The sequence below is a fragment of the Nycticebus coucang genome, chromosome 16 (genome assembly GCF_027406575.1).
Source record: "Nycticebus coucang isolate mNycCou1 chromosome 16, mNycCou1.pri, whole genome shotgun sequence".
Taxonomy (NCBI): Eukaryota; Metazoa; Chordata; class Mammalia; order Primates; family Lorisidae; genus Nycticebus; species Nycticebus coucang.
In genome coordinates, this window is record NC_069795.1 from 90,439,354 (window position 1) to 90,458,781 (window position 19,428).

The 19,428-nt window shown below is 40.1% G+C and overlaps 1 protein-coding gene and 1 pseudogene across 5 annotated transcripts in view; one reads left to right on the top strand and one right to left on the bottom strand.

Moving 5' to 3' along the window:
- YEATS2 (YEATS domain containing 2) overlaps positions 1-19,428 on the bottom strand; it is a 117,094-nt gene that overhangs the window by 88,094 nt on the left and 9,572 nt on the right. For all 5 annotated transcript variants that reach the window (XM_053565290.1, XM_053565291.1, XM_053565286.1 and 2 more), the window contains exons 2-4: positions 9,643-9,769; positions 2,577-2,674; positions 1,951-2,043 (exon numbers count right to left, since the gene is read on the bottom strand). In XM_053565290.1, the coding sequence (XP_053421265.1) occupies positions 1,951-2,043; positions 2,577-2,674; positions 9,643-9,742 (291 nt within the window). In that variant the 5' untranslated portion in view covers positions 9,743-9,769. The remainder of the gene's footprint in view (positions 1-1,950; positions 2,044-2,576; positions 2,675-9,642; positions 9,770-19,428) is intronic.
- On the top strand, positions 3,657-5,542 carry LOC128568082 (solute carrier family 35 member F2-like; annotated as a pseudogene).

Sequence of the window (19,428 nt, forward strand, 5' to 3'; positions counted from 1 at the left end):
ACCTCAAACTCTTGAGGCTTAAGTGATTCTCTTGCCTCGGCCTCCCAAGTAGCTGGGACTAAAGGCGCCTGCCACAACACCCAACTATTTTTTGGTTATAGTTGTCATTGTTGTTTGGCAAGTCCAGACTAGATTCGAACCCACCAACCTTGGTGTATGTGGCCAGTGCTGAAGCCGCTGAGGTACAGACGCCAAGCTGGAAGGAAGCCTAGCTTTTAAAAATCATGCTATTAAAATAACTGCTTTAGTGACAAAAAAGGAGCCAGAGACTAGTGTTTCAGAGCCAAAGGAAAAAAAACACTGAATTTCAATAATAAAGGTTTTTTCAGAGCTATAAATGTGTTTTGCTACTGCAAACTAACAATAATTAAATGCCGGATCATAATAAAACAAAAGCATACCTAAATATCCTTGAATAAATCCTAATCAGAACAAAACAAGATAAAATCAATATATTTCTAGACCATCAGATAGCACATATCAGAACTCCTAACAGAAAGAAGGATAATTAATATAAGGATTAACAACATTAAATGAACAACCAGCTTTTCAAACAGAATAGCTACCTACAGTCCAATGTCATGCACATGCTAAATTGTGATGTCCATCTGATGAATCTCATAGTTAACCATGTAACAGGTGACTTTAGAATATGTCCTGAGCTGAAAAGTGTGTCCCCAAAGTTCATGTCTAGATTCTGTGAACATGACTTTATTCAGAAATAGCATCTTTGCAGACATAATCAAATTAAGACGAAGTCATATTGGATTAGGGTAGGCCTTAATCCAATGGCTTAATAAGAGGGAAACACAGAGAGATACTAACAAGACACACACACACACAGAGAAAACGTCCATGTGACAACAGAGGCAGAAATCAAGAGTGAGGCAGGTACAGGGCGGTGCCTGTGGCTCAGTGGGTAGGGCACCTGCCCCATGTACTGAGGGTAGTGAGTTTGAACCCACCCCTGGCCAAACTGCAACAACAACAACAACAAAAAAAACAGCTGGGTGTTTGGCGAGCACCTGTAGTCCCAGCTACTTGGGAGGTTGAGGCAAGAGAATTGCTTAAGGCCAGGAGTTGCAGGTTGCTGTGAGCTGTGTAATGCCATGACACTCTACCAAGGGCGATAAAGTAAGACTCCGTCTGAAAAAAAAAAAAGGGCAGTGCCTGTGGCTCAAAGGAGTAGGGTGCCAGCCCCATATGCTGGAAGGTGGCGGGTTCAAACCCAGCTCCAGTCAAAAAAACTGCAAAAAAAAAAAGTGATGCAGGTATAAGCCAAGGATTGCAGCAACCACTGGAAGCTAGAAAGCAAAGATCCTCCCTAGAGCCTTCAGAATGAAGGCCGCTGATGCCTTGATTTTAGATTATTTGGACACCTCCAGAATAGTGAGATAAAAAAATACCTATTGTTTTACACCAAGTTTGTGGTAATTTGTTATGGTAGACTTATAAAACTAATATAGATCATTTGAATGTGTCAATTAACTACTGCACTACAGTCTGGGCAACATAGCAAGACCTTATCCAAATCTTTAGAAACCAAAAACTGTTTTACTCGTTTGAGTAAAACACTGGGAAAAACTCAATCAATCTATAACTTACTCCAATATAGGCCACAATCAAATGAGCAACTAGGGGGCAAGTTGCAGTGAGATCTCACTCACCCTTGTATCTGCAAAGCCTAGAATAATGCTAATAATTAGTAGAGGGATTAAATAAAAATGAAAAATTTACTTAGAATTAGTGACGATGCAGAAAGGTATGACTGAGGACTGGGGTTGAACACAGTAGTAAGTTTATGTACATTCCCAGGAAAGTAGACTAGGCTTCCTGAATTCTGAAGGCCAAGATAAATGTTTCCAAGGCAGGGATTCCACATTAACATAACTTCCCCTCATACAACAAATAAAGGTGGCTGGAAAATGACTAAATAGGAGAAATACTTACTTCAGAAACTTTTAGAAGACCTGCAGAAGCATAGTAGTTTGCTACAATGCAGGCACGAAGTTTATCCATCATCCTCCTTGCTTCAATCAGTCGCTAAAAACAAATATTAACTTGTTAGGTTTAAAAAAATGGCAATTATAAAAGAGATATACAAACAAACCACAAAGAAATGCAAATGACCCCCCCAAAAAACACCTCAATTTCTCTATTAAAGAAAAACAAGAGTGAAACTTTCTACCTATCAGAATGGCAAAGATTTAAAATGACAAAAATCAGTGTTGCAAGGATATGTAAGTATATTACTGTATATGTTTATGTGTATATTCATTGAGAAAATCCAAAAAGATACTGAGCACAAGAGCAAAGAGGATTATTTTTTAATGAAATTTCAAGTAATTTTTTTATCCTTTCTATAATTTCATTTTTTAAAAAGTAGGTTTAACTCCCAAAGCAAGAAAGCTATTTTTCAAAGCAAAGGAGAAGCAAACCATGAAAGAAGGCCGCTGATGGTTATAGTAAAACCAAACTTTATTGCAAAAGATTTTTTTTAATTCATTATTAATGTGTGTATATAGATTTTTTCCCCCCAAGATCTCTGGTGTCTTTTCAATTTATCATCATTATACCTGGTCAATAACTTCAATTTCATGTTCTTTGTTCTTTATTTCAAGAGCAAATTGTTCCTTGATAATAGTCTCAATCTTCTGCACGGCAGCATCTCGAGCTATACAAAGAACATAAAATATCGAGTCCTAATTAATCAGGGGCTGTCTTAAGTCAGCAAGCAACAAAAGAAACATAAGAAATACTAACTCGAATGTGGAGAAACCTAGTAGACATCACCTTAACCAAGTGATAAAAAATTAAAATCACTAATATTGGTGTAAACTGACCCCATGTGCTTTCTGATACAGGGCACTGAAAAGATTACAATATCATTCTGTGGTATTCCTGCCCAAAATGTTTTTTGTTTTGTTTTTTTTTTTGTATGAAAGGTTTTTATTGGCGAGGGAGGGATGCTGCAGAGCAGCACCAAGGAGGGGAGAAAAGGGGGGTGGGAGAAAAGAGAGAGAGAGGAAAGGGAAAGAGGGAGAGGGGGAGAGAGGAGAGACCAAGAGAGACAGGAAGAGAGAGGAGGGGAGAGAGAGCTGCCTAAAATGTTTTATTTCAGCTCCGCACCTGTAGCTCAAGCGGCTAAGGCACCAGCCACATACGCCAGAGCTGGTGGGTTCAAATCCAATAGCCAAACAATAGTGACAACTACAACCAAAAAATAGCCGGGCATTGTGGTGGGCGCCTGTAGTCCCAGTTACTTGGGAGGCTGAGGCAAGAGAATTGCATAAGCCCAGGAGTTGGAGGATGCTGTGAGCTGTGATGGCACAGCACTCTACCCAGGGTGACAGCTTGAGGCTCTGTCTCAAAAAAAATAAAAAATAAAAAAAAGTTACATCTCCTCACAAGGAAATACCAGATGAAACCAAAAGGACAAAACCAAAATAACTGCCTGTACTATTCAAATAAAAAAGTCAAGACAGACAAGGAGAGGTTGAGAAGAATAAAAAATATAAGAGATAATGACAACAAAATGCCCTGTGGGATCTGGAGGTAGTTTATAAAAAATTACAGACAATATTTTGCCCCTTTGACATTCCTGTTTTATTTTCTCCCTATTCAACATGCTTAGATTGGCCAATTTGAAATTCATAATGGCGAGTACAAGGCCAAGCCAGGTTCTCGCCGGCTTTAAGGCACCACTTCCTATTATCTTCCAAGCCTGGTACATGGGGGTATGAGGACGGTGGTTGGATGGAGGGTTAGGGGGGTGTCTGGGCACCAGAGACGTGAGAGGGCCCCCATGGAGGCAGCCTCCCGGTAGGACCCAACCTAATGCTGGGCAGCCTTTTGTGCAGGGAGCATCCTAAAGTCTGCTGTGCAGGATGAAAGGCAAACTCTTCACCTGATTGGGGCAGACATGCAATTGACATGAATTTTAAAGATGAGAAAATTTTGGCTTTCATCAGGAATATTCTTAAAACAATTGCTCTGGGTCAGATGTTGTTCTTGTGTATATGTGCAACAGCAATCACCAGCCAGTATTTGGCAGAAAGATACAAAGTGTGCACTCCCATGTTCATATGGAGCTTTATCAACCACTGCTTACCATGCCTAGTTTACACAGTGACGTTGGCATTTCAATCAGGAAGTGATAACCTTTTAATAATCTTGAAAAGAAAATGGTGGAAGTACATTCTGCTGGGATTAGCAGATGTGGAAGCTAATAGCCCAATAGTCAGAGCCTACCAGTACACAACAGTAACCAGTGTCCAGCTTTTGGACTGCTTTGTGGTCCTGTGTTAATAGCTCTCTCAGGGTTTATTCTTTACACAAGACACAGAGTAATCCATTTCATCACTGTGTCTGTCTGTTGGGTGTAAGAACCATGGTTGGTGCAGACGTATTAGCAGGGAGGCATAGACAGTACAGAGAGTGACTTATCGACTGGTCACATCTTGGTACTTTTGGGGGCTTCCCTCTATGGCATTTCTAATGTTTGTAGAAAATTTATCATGAAGAAGCTAAGCTGGATGGGCGCCCGTAGCTCAGTGGTTAGGGTGCCGGCCACATATACCAGGGCTGGCAGCTTTGAACCTGGCCTGGGCCTGTTAAAAACAACAATGACGACAACAACAACTACAACAAAAAGCTGGGCATTGTGGCAGGTGCCTATAGTCCCAGCTACTTGGGAGGCTGAGGCAAGAGAATCGCTTAAGCCCAAGAGTTTGAGGTTGCTGTGAACTGTGATGCCATAGCACTCTATTTCTGAGGGCGACATACTGAGACTCTGTCTCAAAAAAAAGAAAGCTGAGCAGACAGGAGTTTGGGGGAATGGTGAACCCATTTACACCAATCAGTGGCATACAGCTACTAATTGTGGAATATAAGGATATTGCCAGTATTCACTGAGACTGTAAAATTGCCTTGCTAATTATGGCATTTGCCCCATGTATGTTTTGCCCATACACCGTCATGCCATTGGTGATTAGAGTCACCATGCGGGCGGCACCTGTGGCTCAGTGAGTAGGGGGCCGACCCCATATACTGAGGGTGGTAGGTTCAAACCTGGCCCCAGCCAAACTGCAACAAAAAATAGCCAGGTGTTGTGGCGGGCGCCTGTGGTCCCAGCTACTTGGGAGGCTGAGGCAAGAGAATCGCCTAAGCCCAGGAGCTGGAGGTTGCTGTGAGCTGTGATGGCACAGCACTCTACCAAGGGCAATAAAGTGAGACTCTGTCTCTACAAAAAAATAAATAAATAAAATAAAGTCACCATGCCACCTCTGTCACCCTGGGCATCCTAACAACAGACCTCTACAGCCTTTTGTTTGGACTCTATCCGTTTGGCTATAAGTTTTCAGGACTCTACATTCTATCCTTCACCATCACCATGCTGGGGTTTATCCCGTACTGCTCTACCCCAACCTGCACAGTAGAGTTGGCCAAAAGCACTGTACCTGCAGTCACCAGCATTAAGATCAATAACCTGGGACTGAAGCTTGAAGAGATCCTCCAGGAGACCCACTCTATGGCCTTGTAGCTGGAGAAGACAGAGCATACTCAGGCCCCACCAGGATAAAGCAGAGTCTGCTGACTACTGAAGGGACACTTGGGGAAATATGAGACTAGGAGTGAATACCCTACAGGCCTGGGTAGGATCCAGTGGTTAGATTTCAGAAAGAAAACACTAAACAATGTATCAAAAGTACAAATACCAAAAGAGAACAGAACCCAAGATTGTGTTTCTGTATGTGTGAGGACCAATACCTACTAGTGTCTGGGAAATAAGGTGTGGCCCCCACACTGGGGTCCCAGAGACACATGTCTTGGAGAGCAGGACAGCAGCCCAGGAGTAAGCTGGCCTCAGGACTGGCCTAAAGGCAGGGAGTCCAAGAGGGACTCTGTGGTCAGGAATAGGGCAATCCTAGGTGGCCCTGGAGTAGGTTTCTTCGGTTTAAGGCTTTGGGTTTTTGCCCTGTGTCACTGTCCACAGGCTTTGTGGCTTTAGGCATGTGAGACCTAGTAACAATTGCATACGGTGAGAAAATGGATGGGGTAGCACTTGAGAAGTCCGGAGGGTAAAGTGAATACTACAGAAGCATTAAGCTGGTATGCAGTAAAGCAGGAGCCCTCTCACCTAATTGTTGTTGTTTAAACATTTTTCCTCCATCACTCCTTTCAGGTCAAGCAAATTCTCTGTTCACAACATGATGGGAACATGTCCAGATGTCTCTGGACATCCCTTCTACAATTTCAGTCTCAGATCCTAAGCTCCAAGATTTCTTAGGTGGTAGCAAATAAATGCACACCATCCTTTCCTTTCTGAAAGTTCTTGTAATTTCCCTGGAATATTCTTATTTTATTAGGCATCAGCTCAGTAAACTAAATTATCACAAAAAGGAGAAGACTTTGTTTCTACAACTGATAGAAAAAAATAGATTATCATCAAAATGAAAACACAAAAGTAATAATGTCTCAGACTAAGCCCAGTAGCCCTAGGCAGTACTTTCTAATAATGCTGGTCTCCCCAGGGGGGGTCTAGGGCTGCTAGACACAGTCCAGCATTAATAGAAGGTACTACTGCAGGGGGTGGGGGGCCAACAGTAATAGAAGGTACTACCTTACTTCTTATGAAATATTTGTAATGTTCTGAGACTTTTATATGTAGTTCTTCAACAAAAAGCATTAACATGTAGCATCAGTATGATATCAACCAACAAAATGCCATATTTTTTGTAATAAATGGTGGATAAGCAATCATATTATTAAAAGTCTGAATTAAAAAATAAAATTAGTAATGGTATAAGAATTCTGTGGACATATCTGCACAGAGGCAAAGGACTAAGACATGTCTCATATTTGAGGAAAAGAGTATTTTCTAGTATTACTAGGATATATGTATATACAAACACATATATACACACACACATATATCAAAAGTATATATAAACCTTGCATATGTAAACCAGCAGATACTTTTAGTAGGTGCTGTCAAATACTATAATCACTGAAGAATGTTTGACCATAAACTCCTCAGAAAGAAACACTTCTAAACTATCCCTCATGGAACAAGGGGAAGAAAAAAAGACACAAACAAGACAAAATAATCTAAACAAAGGAAAGCATCCTGGGGCGGCGCCTGTAGCCCAGTGGGGAAGGCACCAGCCACATATGCCAAGGGTGATGGGTTCGAACCCAGTCCCGGCCAAACTGCAACAAAAAATTGCCGGGCATTGTGCCAGGCGCCTGTAGTCTGAGCTACTCGGGAGGCTGAGGCAGGAGAATCGCCTAAGCCCAGGAGTTGGAGGTTGCTGTGAGCCGACACAGCACTCTACGGAGGGCAATGAAGTGAGACTCTGTCTCAAAAAAAAAAAAAAAGAAAGCATCCACCAAATTTATTTTGAGAAAAATTTTTAGAAGGCGTACAAACACCAAGAAGAAAAACAAACTTTCTCAGTAACAGTGATTTTCTTTTTCTTTTTTTTGAGACAAGAGTCTCACTATGTCACCCTCGGTGGAGTGCCATGACATCATAGCTCACAGCAACCTCAAACTCTTAGGCTTAAGCAATTCTCTTGTCTCAGCCTCCCAAGTAGCTGGGACTACAGGCAACCACCACAACACACAGCTATTTTTTTGTTGTAGTTATCATTGTTGTTTAGCAAGCCCAGGCTGGGTGTATATACCTGGCGCCCTACCCCGTGAGCTATGGGCACCACCAGTAACAGTGATTTTCAATCAGTGTGCTGTGGGAGAATCTTAGGTGTACTGCGAAAATTTTTAAAGATCATTAATTAAATTATTTTCTAAAGAAGTTCAAAGCACATTAAGTATATTCTTTTATTTACACTTATAAAGTAATTTAAGTGTGCCATGGAAGTTCAACTATAGATTGAAGTATGCCCTGAGATAAAAGCGACTGAAAAACAATGCTCAGACTCTGTGCCTGTAGCTCAGTGGTTAGGGCGCCAGCCACATACACCAGAGCTGGCAGGTTTGAATCCAGCCCAGGCCTGCCAAACAACAATGACAACTACAAGCAAAACATAGCTGGGCGTTGTGGTGGGCACCTGTAGTCCCAGGTATTTGGGAGGCTGAGGCAAGACAATCGCTTAAGCCCAAGAGTTTGAGGTTGCTGTGAGCTGTGATGCTACAGAACACTACTGAGGGCAATAAATTAAGACTCTGTCTCAAAAAAAAAAAAAAAACTTGCTCGATAATAAAAATTTGCCCCTGCTTGAATGGGTGTATTTGGGAACTTACATTTAACTGAAGTTACAATGTTACTAAACCAATCACTTTTCCCTACTCTTGTTTTTATTTTTATTTTATTTTATTTTGTTTTTTTTTAGTTTTTTTTTTGGCTGGGGCAGGGTTTGAAACGGCCACCTCTGGTATATGGGGCCGGCATCCTACTCCTTGAGCCACAGGTGCTGCCATATTCTTGTTTTTATTAAAAAAAAAAAATTTAGGCTACTTAACACTGCCTGGTGACCAAAAAACAAAACAAAACAGAAAAGCCATGTTTGAATAACAAACAGATTAGAAAGTTTGTTTTTCTTCATCTGTTTGAATAACAAACAGATTTAAGTCACATACATACTTTCACATTATTTGGCTAGTTATTAAAAGGAAATGGTGTTTCTTCATAAATAAAATTACAACTGGGGGGTTACAATGAAATGTTTTTATTTTGGGGGAATGGATTTGATCATTTTCCCTCCACAAAGACTTTTGATAAATATATAACTTCACTGCACTTGCAGAGATAGGAATGTTCTTTACCTCTTACACTCTAGGGATCCTAATCTTTCCAAAACGACAACACCTTACCTATGATTTTGATGCCTTCTTTACTAAAAGTATTAACGTATGTGGATTATTTAAATAAAAAATGAAATTCAATAATAATTTGTTTTAAAACTGTAAATTTAGCAATTTTTTAAGATGATTTACAACATTCTGGGTAACTATAGACACACAGTTGAGGATTTACTCTTCAGTTAATTACGTGATGTTAAGCAAGTAATTTAATACTTCTGAACTTTAATTTACCCATGAGAAGCTAAGTGCAGGTGTATAACTAGATGTCTTCTAAATGCCATCATTCATATACCACCTCCAATATATCTACCACATCTGAGAACCATGTGAAACATTTAACAAACACTATTAAATATTTTTAAAGAATTTTAGCTTCATCTTAAGCAACAATAGCCACAAAACAGTAAGCTTGATAGGATCACTATTTTTTTCTATGCAAATTAAAATAGTATGTAACTATTAATATAACAAACGTTAATCTACATACAACGTATAATCATTGCACATGATTACACAACATTGTAGTAAACATATCAGAGATCTGATAATAACATCTAACATTAAATGATAGCAAGAACTTGTAGCCTATCTCATTACTGATACTTTCACTGTCCACCTGATCATGTTTCTGCCAGATCTCTTCTGCCTTTTATTGCCAAATATCACCATTAAACAGAGCACTTAGCTAATCCCTCTCACAAACCCTTCAAATTATATACAATGGAAATTTATTTCATTTTAGTTGCCATAAATCTCATAGTAGAGGCACATGTCAAAACAGAAATAAACAATTTTCTAAGGCAGATTAATTTCTACCTGAATTCTCAATTGCTTTATGCCGCTTATTTGGAAGGGACACAGATAGATCTTCATAGTCAGGATCAGTTTCTTTGATTGTTCGCTTCATTCCCGACATGACGACATTCGGTCATTCAGTTCTTCACTGTGAAGCAATAATAAATAATTAGTAACACTACATGATACTAGTACTTTTAAAAGTATGTGTACACTCAAATACAATATATAATAAATGTTACATAATGCTGGTACTTATAAGTCTGTGTGTATATGCATGTATGTCTATCCTCTAAAGCCAAAAGGGTGGCTGGGCACCCGTAGCTCAGTGGTTAAGGCATGGGCCACATGCTCCAGGGCTGGTGGGTTCGAACCCTGCCCAGGTCTGCTAAACAAAAACATAGCCTGGCATTGTGGTCCCAGCTACTTTGGAGGCTGAAGCAAGAGAAATCTCTGGAGCCCAGGAGTTTGAGGTTGCTGTGAGCTATGACAACACAGCACTCTACCGAGGGTGACAAAGTAAGACTCTGTCTCAATAATAAATAAATAAATAAAGCAGAAAGGGTAAGTAGAAGTTTAACTTCAAAGTTTCAAAAACAATTTTCATCATCAGATGTCTATTAAAAAGCATGGATTTCTCTTGCAAGGGAAGATTCTTTAACAAAATAGCACACTGGGCAGTGCCTGTGGTTCAGTGAGTAGGGTGCCGGCCCCATACAGCGAGGGTGGTGGTTCAAACCCAGCCCCAGCCAAACTGCAACAAAAAATAGCCAGCCATTGAGGCGGGCACCTTAGTCCCAGTCACTTAGGAGGCTGAGGCAAGAGAACCCCCTAAGCCCAAGAGCTGGAGGTTGCTGTGAGCTGTGACGTCACAACACTTTACCGAGGGTGACAAAGTGAAACACTTTCTCTAAAAAAAAACAAAAAAAAACTTTCAAAAGGATCCTGGGAAAGGGAAAGGGAAAGGGGAGGGGAGGGGAGGAATCATTTCATGGTAAGCCCATGCAGTACCTTGGAATTCACAAAGCATCACACATATTACAAAATGTAAGCAATACAGTTAAGGGTTCAATAAGTAATTTATCATACAAATTCTGTCTCTGGTACATATACAAAGCCTGCTATATAACAGGTACTCAATAAAAGACATTGTTACTGATAATTGTTAACTCATAATGAACAACAACTGTTTTAACATATTAATCTCATTAACATATTTGCAATATAGTAAACACGTCCTACACATACAGGACTTCAAATCAAACAATACCATAAGCTCAGTGCCTATAGCTCAGCGGCTAGGGTGCTGGCCACATACACTGGGGCTGATGGGTTTCAACCCAGCCCGGGCCTGCCAAACAACGACAACTACAACAACAACAAAAAACAGCTGGGCATTGTGGCAGGTGCCTGTAGTCCCAGCTACCTGGGAAGCTAAGGCAAGAGAATCACTTAAGCCCAAGAATTTGAGGTTGCTGTGAGTTGTGATGCCACAGCACTCTACCAAGGGCGACATAATAGACTCTGTCTCAAAAAAACAAAACAAACAAAAACAATACTAAAAATCCTCTGGATCCACTTACTGTATGTGGTGAAAATTAGCTGGGCACAGTGGTTCATGCCTGTAATCCTAGCACTCTGGGAAGCCAAGGTGGGTGGATCACTTGAACTCAGGAGTTGGAGACCAGCCTGAGCAAAAGTGAGACCCTGTCTCTAAAAACATTCAGGAGTTGGGGCAGGTGCCTATAGTCCCAGCTACTCGGGAGGCTAAGACAAGAGAATTGCTTGAGCCCCAGAGTCTGAGGTTGCTATGAGCTGTGACACCAGGACACTCTACCAAGAGTGACAAAGTGAGACTCTGTCTCAAAAAAAAAAAAAAAGAAAGCAATTATAGAAATGACAGGGAATTTAGAGTATGCATGGCAAAAAAAGATGCAGGGAATTGAAGGGAAAGTGGAAAACCACCAAAAGAAAATCCAAAAATTGACCCAAGAAATGAGTAAAACACATGATGAAATTAGAAAGGATGTATCAAAGCTTAAAGAATTGAAGAAGTCATTCAGGGCCCTTAAAGATGCATTATAAAATATCAGTAACAGGTTAAGGCATGGAGAAGAAGGGCAGAGCTAGACAATAAGGCTCTTGAGCTAACTCAGTCATTTAAGAGTAAAGGCAGAGCAATCTCTTAGAGAATTCTGGGACTTCACAAAGTGCACAAACATACTAATTATAGGTATTCCTGAAAGAGAAGAGTGACCCAAAGGTATGGAAGCCCTACTGGAGGATATTATAACTGAAAGTTTTCCAAGCACCACCAAATATTCAGACACATTACTTTTAGCGTGTGAACCCCACTCACCTCAATATAAACAGAGCACCTCTTAGACATACTGCAGTGAACGTGGCCAAGGTCAGAATGAAAGAGAAAATTCTGTAATTAACCAGAAGTAACCATCAACTGACAGAGGCAGATCCATCAGGGTGACAATAGACTTCTCAGCTGAAAAGTTAGAAGCCAGAAGAGATTAGGCTCCGACTTTCAACTTATTCAAACAAAACAACTTCCAGGTGAGTATCCCACCAAACTAAGTTTCATATTCAATGGAGAAATCAAATCTTTTACTGACAAGCAATTATTGAGAAAATCTGCCATTACAAGACTGGTCCCTGAAGGAAATATTCAGACTCTTACTACACAGAAACCATCACAATGAACCACCAGTAAAGTAAAGACACCTGGAAATGAAAGGTCAAAGGCGTCCACAATGGCCCAAATGATAAAACTAGGCGCCAGTTCTCCACAAAACATAACAAACAAAACTTCACCATATTTATCAATTCTCTCAATAAATGCAAATGGCTTGAATTGCACACTGAGGAGGCACAGACTGACTGACTGGATAAAAAAAAAAAAAAAGCATAAGCCAACCATAGGTTGTCTTCAGCAAACACATGTAACCTCTAAGGACAAAACAAGACTCAGGGTGAAGGGTTGAAAAATAACATTTCAGGCCAATAGAAATCAGAAGAAAGGAGGGGTCACAATCTTACTTGCAGATACAAGTGGATTTAAAGCAACAAAAGTAAAGAAACACAAAGATGGACACTATCTATATTTGGTCAAGAGAATAATACAAGAAGAAGACATTTCAATTCTAAATATATGTGTACCCAACTTAATTGCTCCCAGATTTATACAATGAATCCTAACTGCTCTAAACAATATGATATCCTACAACACCATTAGTAGCTGGGGACTTCAACATTCCACTGACAGAACTGGACAAAACCTCTATACAGAAATGAAACAAAGAAATAAGGGACTTAAACATGACCCTAAAACAACTGGGCTTAACAGACATATACAGAACAAATCATCACCCCAAAACTACTGAGTAGAAGTTCATCTTGTCGGCTTATGGATCAGACTCCAAAATTGATCATATCCTAGTTCACAAATCAAACCTCAACAAAATTAAACAATAGAAATTAAACCTTAAAAAAAAAAAAAGAAAAAAGAAAGAAAGAAATTAAACCTTATACCTTTTCAGACCACAAGGGAATAAAGGAAGAAGTCAACTCCAGGAAAAACCTTCATCCCCACACTAAGTCATGGAAACTAGACCACCTCATGTGGTTCTAGCCAATGCAATCAGGCAAGAGAAGGATATTAAGGGTAGGTATCCAGATGGGAACAGAGGAGGTCCAACTCTCACTCTATGCTGATGATTTGATCTGACACTTAGAAAACCCCAGAGGCTCAACCATAAGACTCCTAGAAGTGATTAAGAAATAAAGTAACATCTCGCAAGACAGAAAACCCATGTCCACAAATTGGTAGCCTTCATGTACACCAATAAGCCAAGAAGCAGATCAAGGACACAATACTCTTCACAGTAGTTTCAAAAATATATAAAATGCTTGGGAATATATCTAACAAAGGAGGTAAAGGATCTCTAGAGAGAGAACAATGAAATCCTGAGACATATGAAATAGCAGAAGACATTAAAAGGAAGAACAAACCATGCTCTTGGCTGAAAATAATCAACAATGTTAAAATGTCTATACCACCCAAAGCAATCTACAGATTTAAGGAAAAAATAGTTCTTTGTTTTATATGGAACCAGAAAAAAAGAACCATATGGACAACACAACTTTTAGTAATAGAAACAAATCTGTAGGCATCACTTTAGCAGACCTCAGGTTATAATACAAGTCTACAGTAATCAAAACTGCATGGCACTGATACAAAAGTTAAGAGACAAAGACATATGAAACAGAATAGAAAACCTAGAGACAAAACCAGCCTCCTATCACCATGTGATCTTTGATAAACCAAACTAAAGCATAAATTGGGAAAAATAATTTCTATTCAATAAATGGTGCTGGGAGAATTGGGTAACTACATGTTACCCAATTGGACCTGCACCTTTCACCACATACAAAAATTGACTCACAATGGGTAAAAGATTTAAATCTAAGACACAAAACGTTAAAAATCCTAGAAGACATTGTGGGAAAACCCCTGATGATATCAGCCTAGGGAAAGATTGTATGACGACAACTCCATTAGCAAATGCAACAACAACAACAACAAAATGATAAGCTAAAAAGCTTCTGCACAGCTAACGACAAAACAACTAAAGCAAAGATACAACCTTCTGAATGGGAAAAGATATTTGCACATTACAAATTTGACAGAGGGCTGATAACGAAAATCTACAGAGAATTCAAATTAATCAATAAGAAAGGAGCAAAAATCCCATTTATCATACGTGAACAGAACCTTCTCCAAAGAAGACAATTGGCCAATAAACATGAAAAAATGTTCATCAACCCTAATCATAATAGAAATGCAAATCAAAACAAGCTTGAAATATCCCCTCACCCCAGTGAGAACAGCCCACATCACAAAGTCCCAAAGCTGCAGATGCTAGCATGATTGTGGAGAATAGGGAACACTTTTACACTGTTGATAGAACTGCAAACTAATACAGCCTCTTTGGAAAGAAGTATGGAGAATCCTTAAAGAGCTAAAAGTAGACCTTCCATTTGATCCTACAATCCCATTGCTAGGTATCTACCCAGAAGAAAGAAAATCATTTTATTTCAAGGATGTTTGCACTAGAATGTTTATCACAGTTCAATTTACAATTGCCAAAATGTGGAATCAACCTAACTGTCCATCAACCCATGAATGGATTAATAAAGGGTGATACATATATATACCATGAATACTACTGGATGATATAAAAGGACGAAAACTTTGCATCTTTTGTATTAACCTGGATGGAGTTGAAGAACATTCTGCTTAGTAAAGTATCACAAGAATGAAAAAGCAAATATCCAATGTGCTCAATACTAATATGAAACCAGTAGGTGAACAACTATATGCCCACACAAGAGGAAAAAACACAATTAAATTCAAGGGGTGGGGGAAAGAGGTACAATGTAAGGGTGTAGGGTTCAACTACAACTTGGAGGTTATCTAACAAATACAAACAATGTAACTTAACATTTGTACCCTCATATCAATCTGAAATTTTAAAAATAGAGAAATTAATTAGAATTAAACAAAATTTAAAATTCAGTTCCATTTTTCCAAATTTCATAACAAGCCACATTTCAAGTGCTCAATAGCCACAAATCACTAGTAGCTATTAATATGTTGAACAGCACAGATAAGCAATATTTATATTACCGTTCTATCGCCAGTGTTCCTCTTCTTAACTGTGTTTCAAAACAGTTACAAGTATTTCACAAATCAGTTTAGGAAATAGTGCCCAGACCAGCACTGCCCAATAAACATATTAATATAATATGAGCTATATACAGAATTTAAAATTTTCTAGCTGTAACATTTTAAAAAGAAATAAATGAAATTCATTTTAATAATATTTTATCCAACCAATATTTCTAAAATATTATCATTCCTAAAATGTAATTAATATAAATAAATCAGTAATGAAATTTTATATTCTCACAGTTTTACTAAGTCTTTAAAATCTGGTGTGTATTTTATACTTATAACATGTCTTAATTTGTATTGGCCACATTTCAAAGGCTCAAAAATCACTTGTGGCTATGGGGTCCCTTACAGGCCAGTGTGGATCTACTGATTTACAGATAAGAAAACAGATCCAGGGTTGTTAGATCAATTATCCCTCACACCACAGGTCCCAACCTTTTTGGCACTAGGGATCAGTTTCATGGAAGACAGTTTTCCATAGGCAGGGATATGGAGGAACAATTTTGGGTTAAGTCAAGTGCATTACATCTCCACCTCCACCTCCACCTCATATCGTCACCTGTAATCCCAGCACTCTGGGAGGCGGAGATGGGTGGATTACCTGAGCTCACAGGTTCGAAACTAGCCTGAGCAAGAGTGAGTCTCCATCTCTAAAAACAAAAACAAAACAGCCAGGCTTTGTGGAGGGCGCCTGTAGTCCCAGCTGCTCGGGAGGCTGAGGCAATAGAATTGCTTGAGCCCAAGAGTTGGAAGTTGCTATAAGCTATGACGCCACAGCACTCTGCTAAGGGCAACAAAGTGAGCCTCTGTCTCAAAAAAAAAAAAAAAAAGTATAATAGGGCTCTTTCTCCTATGAGAATCTAATGCTGGTAATGATCCAACAGGAGGCAAAGCTCAGCTGGTGATGGGGACCAAGTGGGAAGAGTTGTAAATACAAAACTTTGGCTGTAATTACAATGAAGCTTTGGCTTTCTCACCCTGCTGCTCACCTCCTGCTATGTAGCCTGATTCCTGAAAAGCACAGACAGTCTGTGACCTGGAAGTTGGGGACCATAGCCTTACAGTTGTTTTACAAACACTACATCATACAAGATATTGTCAATTCTTTTTTTTTTTTTTTTTTTATTGTGGTTTTCGGCCAGGGCTGGGCTTGAACCTGCCACCTCCAGCATATGGGACTGGCGCCCTACCCCTTTGAGCCACAGGCGCCGCCCGATATTGTCAATTCTTAAGGGGAAGGGGTAAGATCTAATAAACATGCTACTTGAAAGATCTGCCAAATACTACCTGAGGTTATCTTCTTAATAATTCTACGCTCCTCACAGCACCTGAATCTCAGAACTACTAAACATTGTGCTCTCACTCAAGACTTTTCCCATCAGGTTTAAGTAGAAGGGAGGGGAACTGGTACATTCGTTTTTCATCTTCTTCTATACAAAGAGACACTCCTAAGATGATGGTAAAACTTTGACAGTCCTGACTTGGCACTCGTAGCACAGTGGTTATGGTGTCAGCCACATACACTGAGGGTGGCAGGTTCGAACCCGGCCGGGGCCAGCTAAACAGCCACGACACCTGCAACAAAAAATAGCCAGGCATTGTCCCAGCTACTCGGGAGGCTGAGGCAAGAGAATCGCTTAAGCCCAGGAGTTGGAGGTTGCTGTGAGCTGTGTGATGCCATGGCACTCTACCGAGGGCCATAAAGTGAGACTCTGTCTCTACAAAAAAAAAAAAAGAAAAGAAAAAATAGCCAGGCATTGTGGTGGGTGCCTGTAGTCCCAGTTACTTGGGAGGCTGAGGCAAAAGAATCGCTTAAGCCCAGGAGTTGGAGGTTGCTGTGAGCTGTGACGCCACAGCACTCTACCGAGGGCAACAAAGTGAGACTCTGTCTCTTAAAAAATTTAAAAAAAAAGAAAATCATCTCTCAGCTTGGCGCCTGTAGTTCAGTGAGTAGGGCACCAGCCACATACACCGAAGGTGGCATGTTCGAGCCCAGGCCGGGCCTGCTAAACAACAATGACAATTGCAACCAAAAAATAGTCGGACATTGTGGTGGGCCCCTGTAGTCTCAGCTACCTGGGAAGCTGGAAAAAAAGAAAAAAAGAAATCATCTCTCATTGATACAAATAACTGAAAAAAAAAATACACTTAATTTTTACCCCAAATTATGCTTATTTTACAATAAAAGTCATTTGAAGTAATCTAATTTAGGAAAAACTCAGACCAAGAGAAATCTAAGAGTCTGTTCTGATTTTCACTTGAATTGGTACTGACAAAAACTCTACCCTAATTATTGTAAGCCCAGTCTTATACACGAAACCTTTTGAATATGCTCCCATTTTTTTCAAAGGATCACTTTTTCTTTCTTTTTTTTTTTTAAGAGACAGAATCTCACTATTTTTTTGTTGCAGTTTGGCCAGGGCCGAGTTTGAACCTGCCACCCTTGGTATATGGGGCCGCGGCCCTACTCACTGAGCCACAGGCACAGCCCTAAGGCAAACTTTTTTTTTTTTTTTTGAGACAGTCTCAAGTCTCAAGCTGTCACCCTGGGTAGAGTGCTCTGGCGTTATAGCTCACAGCAACCTCAATGTCTTGGGCTTAAGCAATTCTCTTGCCTCAGCCTCCCAAGTAGCTGGGACTACAGGCACCCGCCACAATGCCCGGCTATTATTTTTTGGTTGTAGTTGTCATTGTTGTTTGATGGGCCTGGGCTGGATTCAAACCTGATGTATGTGGGCTAGCGCCTTAGCCTACAGACACCAAGCTGAAGGGTAAACTTCTTAAGATGACAAAAGGAAGCCATGTAACTTTCCAGTGATTTCCTTGGGAGTCACTTTCAGACAAAAGTCATTTAAATTATCTTTAGTTAGGCTCGGTGCCCATTAGCTCAGCAGCTAGGGCGCCAGCCACATACACCGGAGCAGGCGGGCTTGAATCCAGCCCAGGCCCACTACAACCAAAGAAAATACCTGGGCGTTGTGGAGGGCGCCTGTAGTCCCAGCTGCTCAGGAGGCCGAGGCAAGAGAATCGCCTAAGCCCAAGAGCTGGAGGTTGCTGTGAGCCGTAACGCCACAGCACTCTACCAAGGGTGACAAAGTGAGACTCTGTCTCTTAAAAATAAATAAATAAATAAATAATCTTTAGATAATTTGCTTCCAAGAGAAGCAAAAAAGGAGGGCAGCGCCTGTGGGTCAGTGGGTAGGAAGCCAGCCTCATATACCAAGGGTGGTGGGTTCAAACCCGGCCTGGGCCAAACTGCAACAAAAAATAGCCTGGTGTTGGGGCGGGTGTCTATAGTCCCAGCTACTGGGGAGGCTGAGGCAAGAGGATCACCTAAGCCCAGGAGTGGGAGGTTGCTATGAGCTGTGTGACGCCATGGCACTCTACCAAGGGCAATAAAGTGAGACTCTGTCTCTACAAAAAAAAAAAAAAAGAAAAAAGGAAACAAAACTTGTTCTGCCGATCCAGGTTGAAAAGGAACTGGACTAGATCAAGAGAGTCACAGTACAGTGCACAGTCACATAAATTGAGCCAAATCATGCATATGCCACTAAATAAGGACTTTTCACTGGAGCTTTCAAACTGACAATAAATCCTATGAGGAGAAGTCTCAGGCCTTTCTATCTGGAATTGAGATTCTAGAAAGCAAACAAGTACCGTAAAACATGAAATGATTTTTAGAAAATTGCTTTTCATTTAAACCAAGTCTACCTAACCTAAAAAAAAAAAAAAAAATCTATCCACCTAAAAATATTTTCGTTATTGATGAAAATTTTCTAGAACTAGATATGATTCTACCCTTGACTCAGATGTGCAATCAATCAATCAGATCAGTTTAGGACAGGGGGCTATTAATACTTTTTAGTTTTACCATAAAATATACCAGGTGTTCAAAACAGTATAAAATGATTGGCTGGGGAATACACAGAGATACAACAGTATTCATAATTTCCTATTTCTAAACTGGGGTGGTAGCTAAAAGTAGATATTTGTTCCTTTATTATTATTATTATTTAAAACATAACTTACGGCTCAGTGCCTGCAGCACAGTGGTTAAG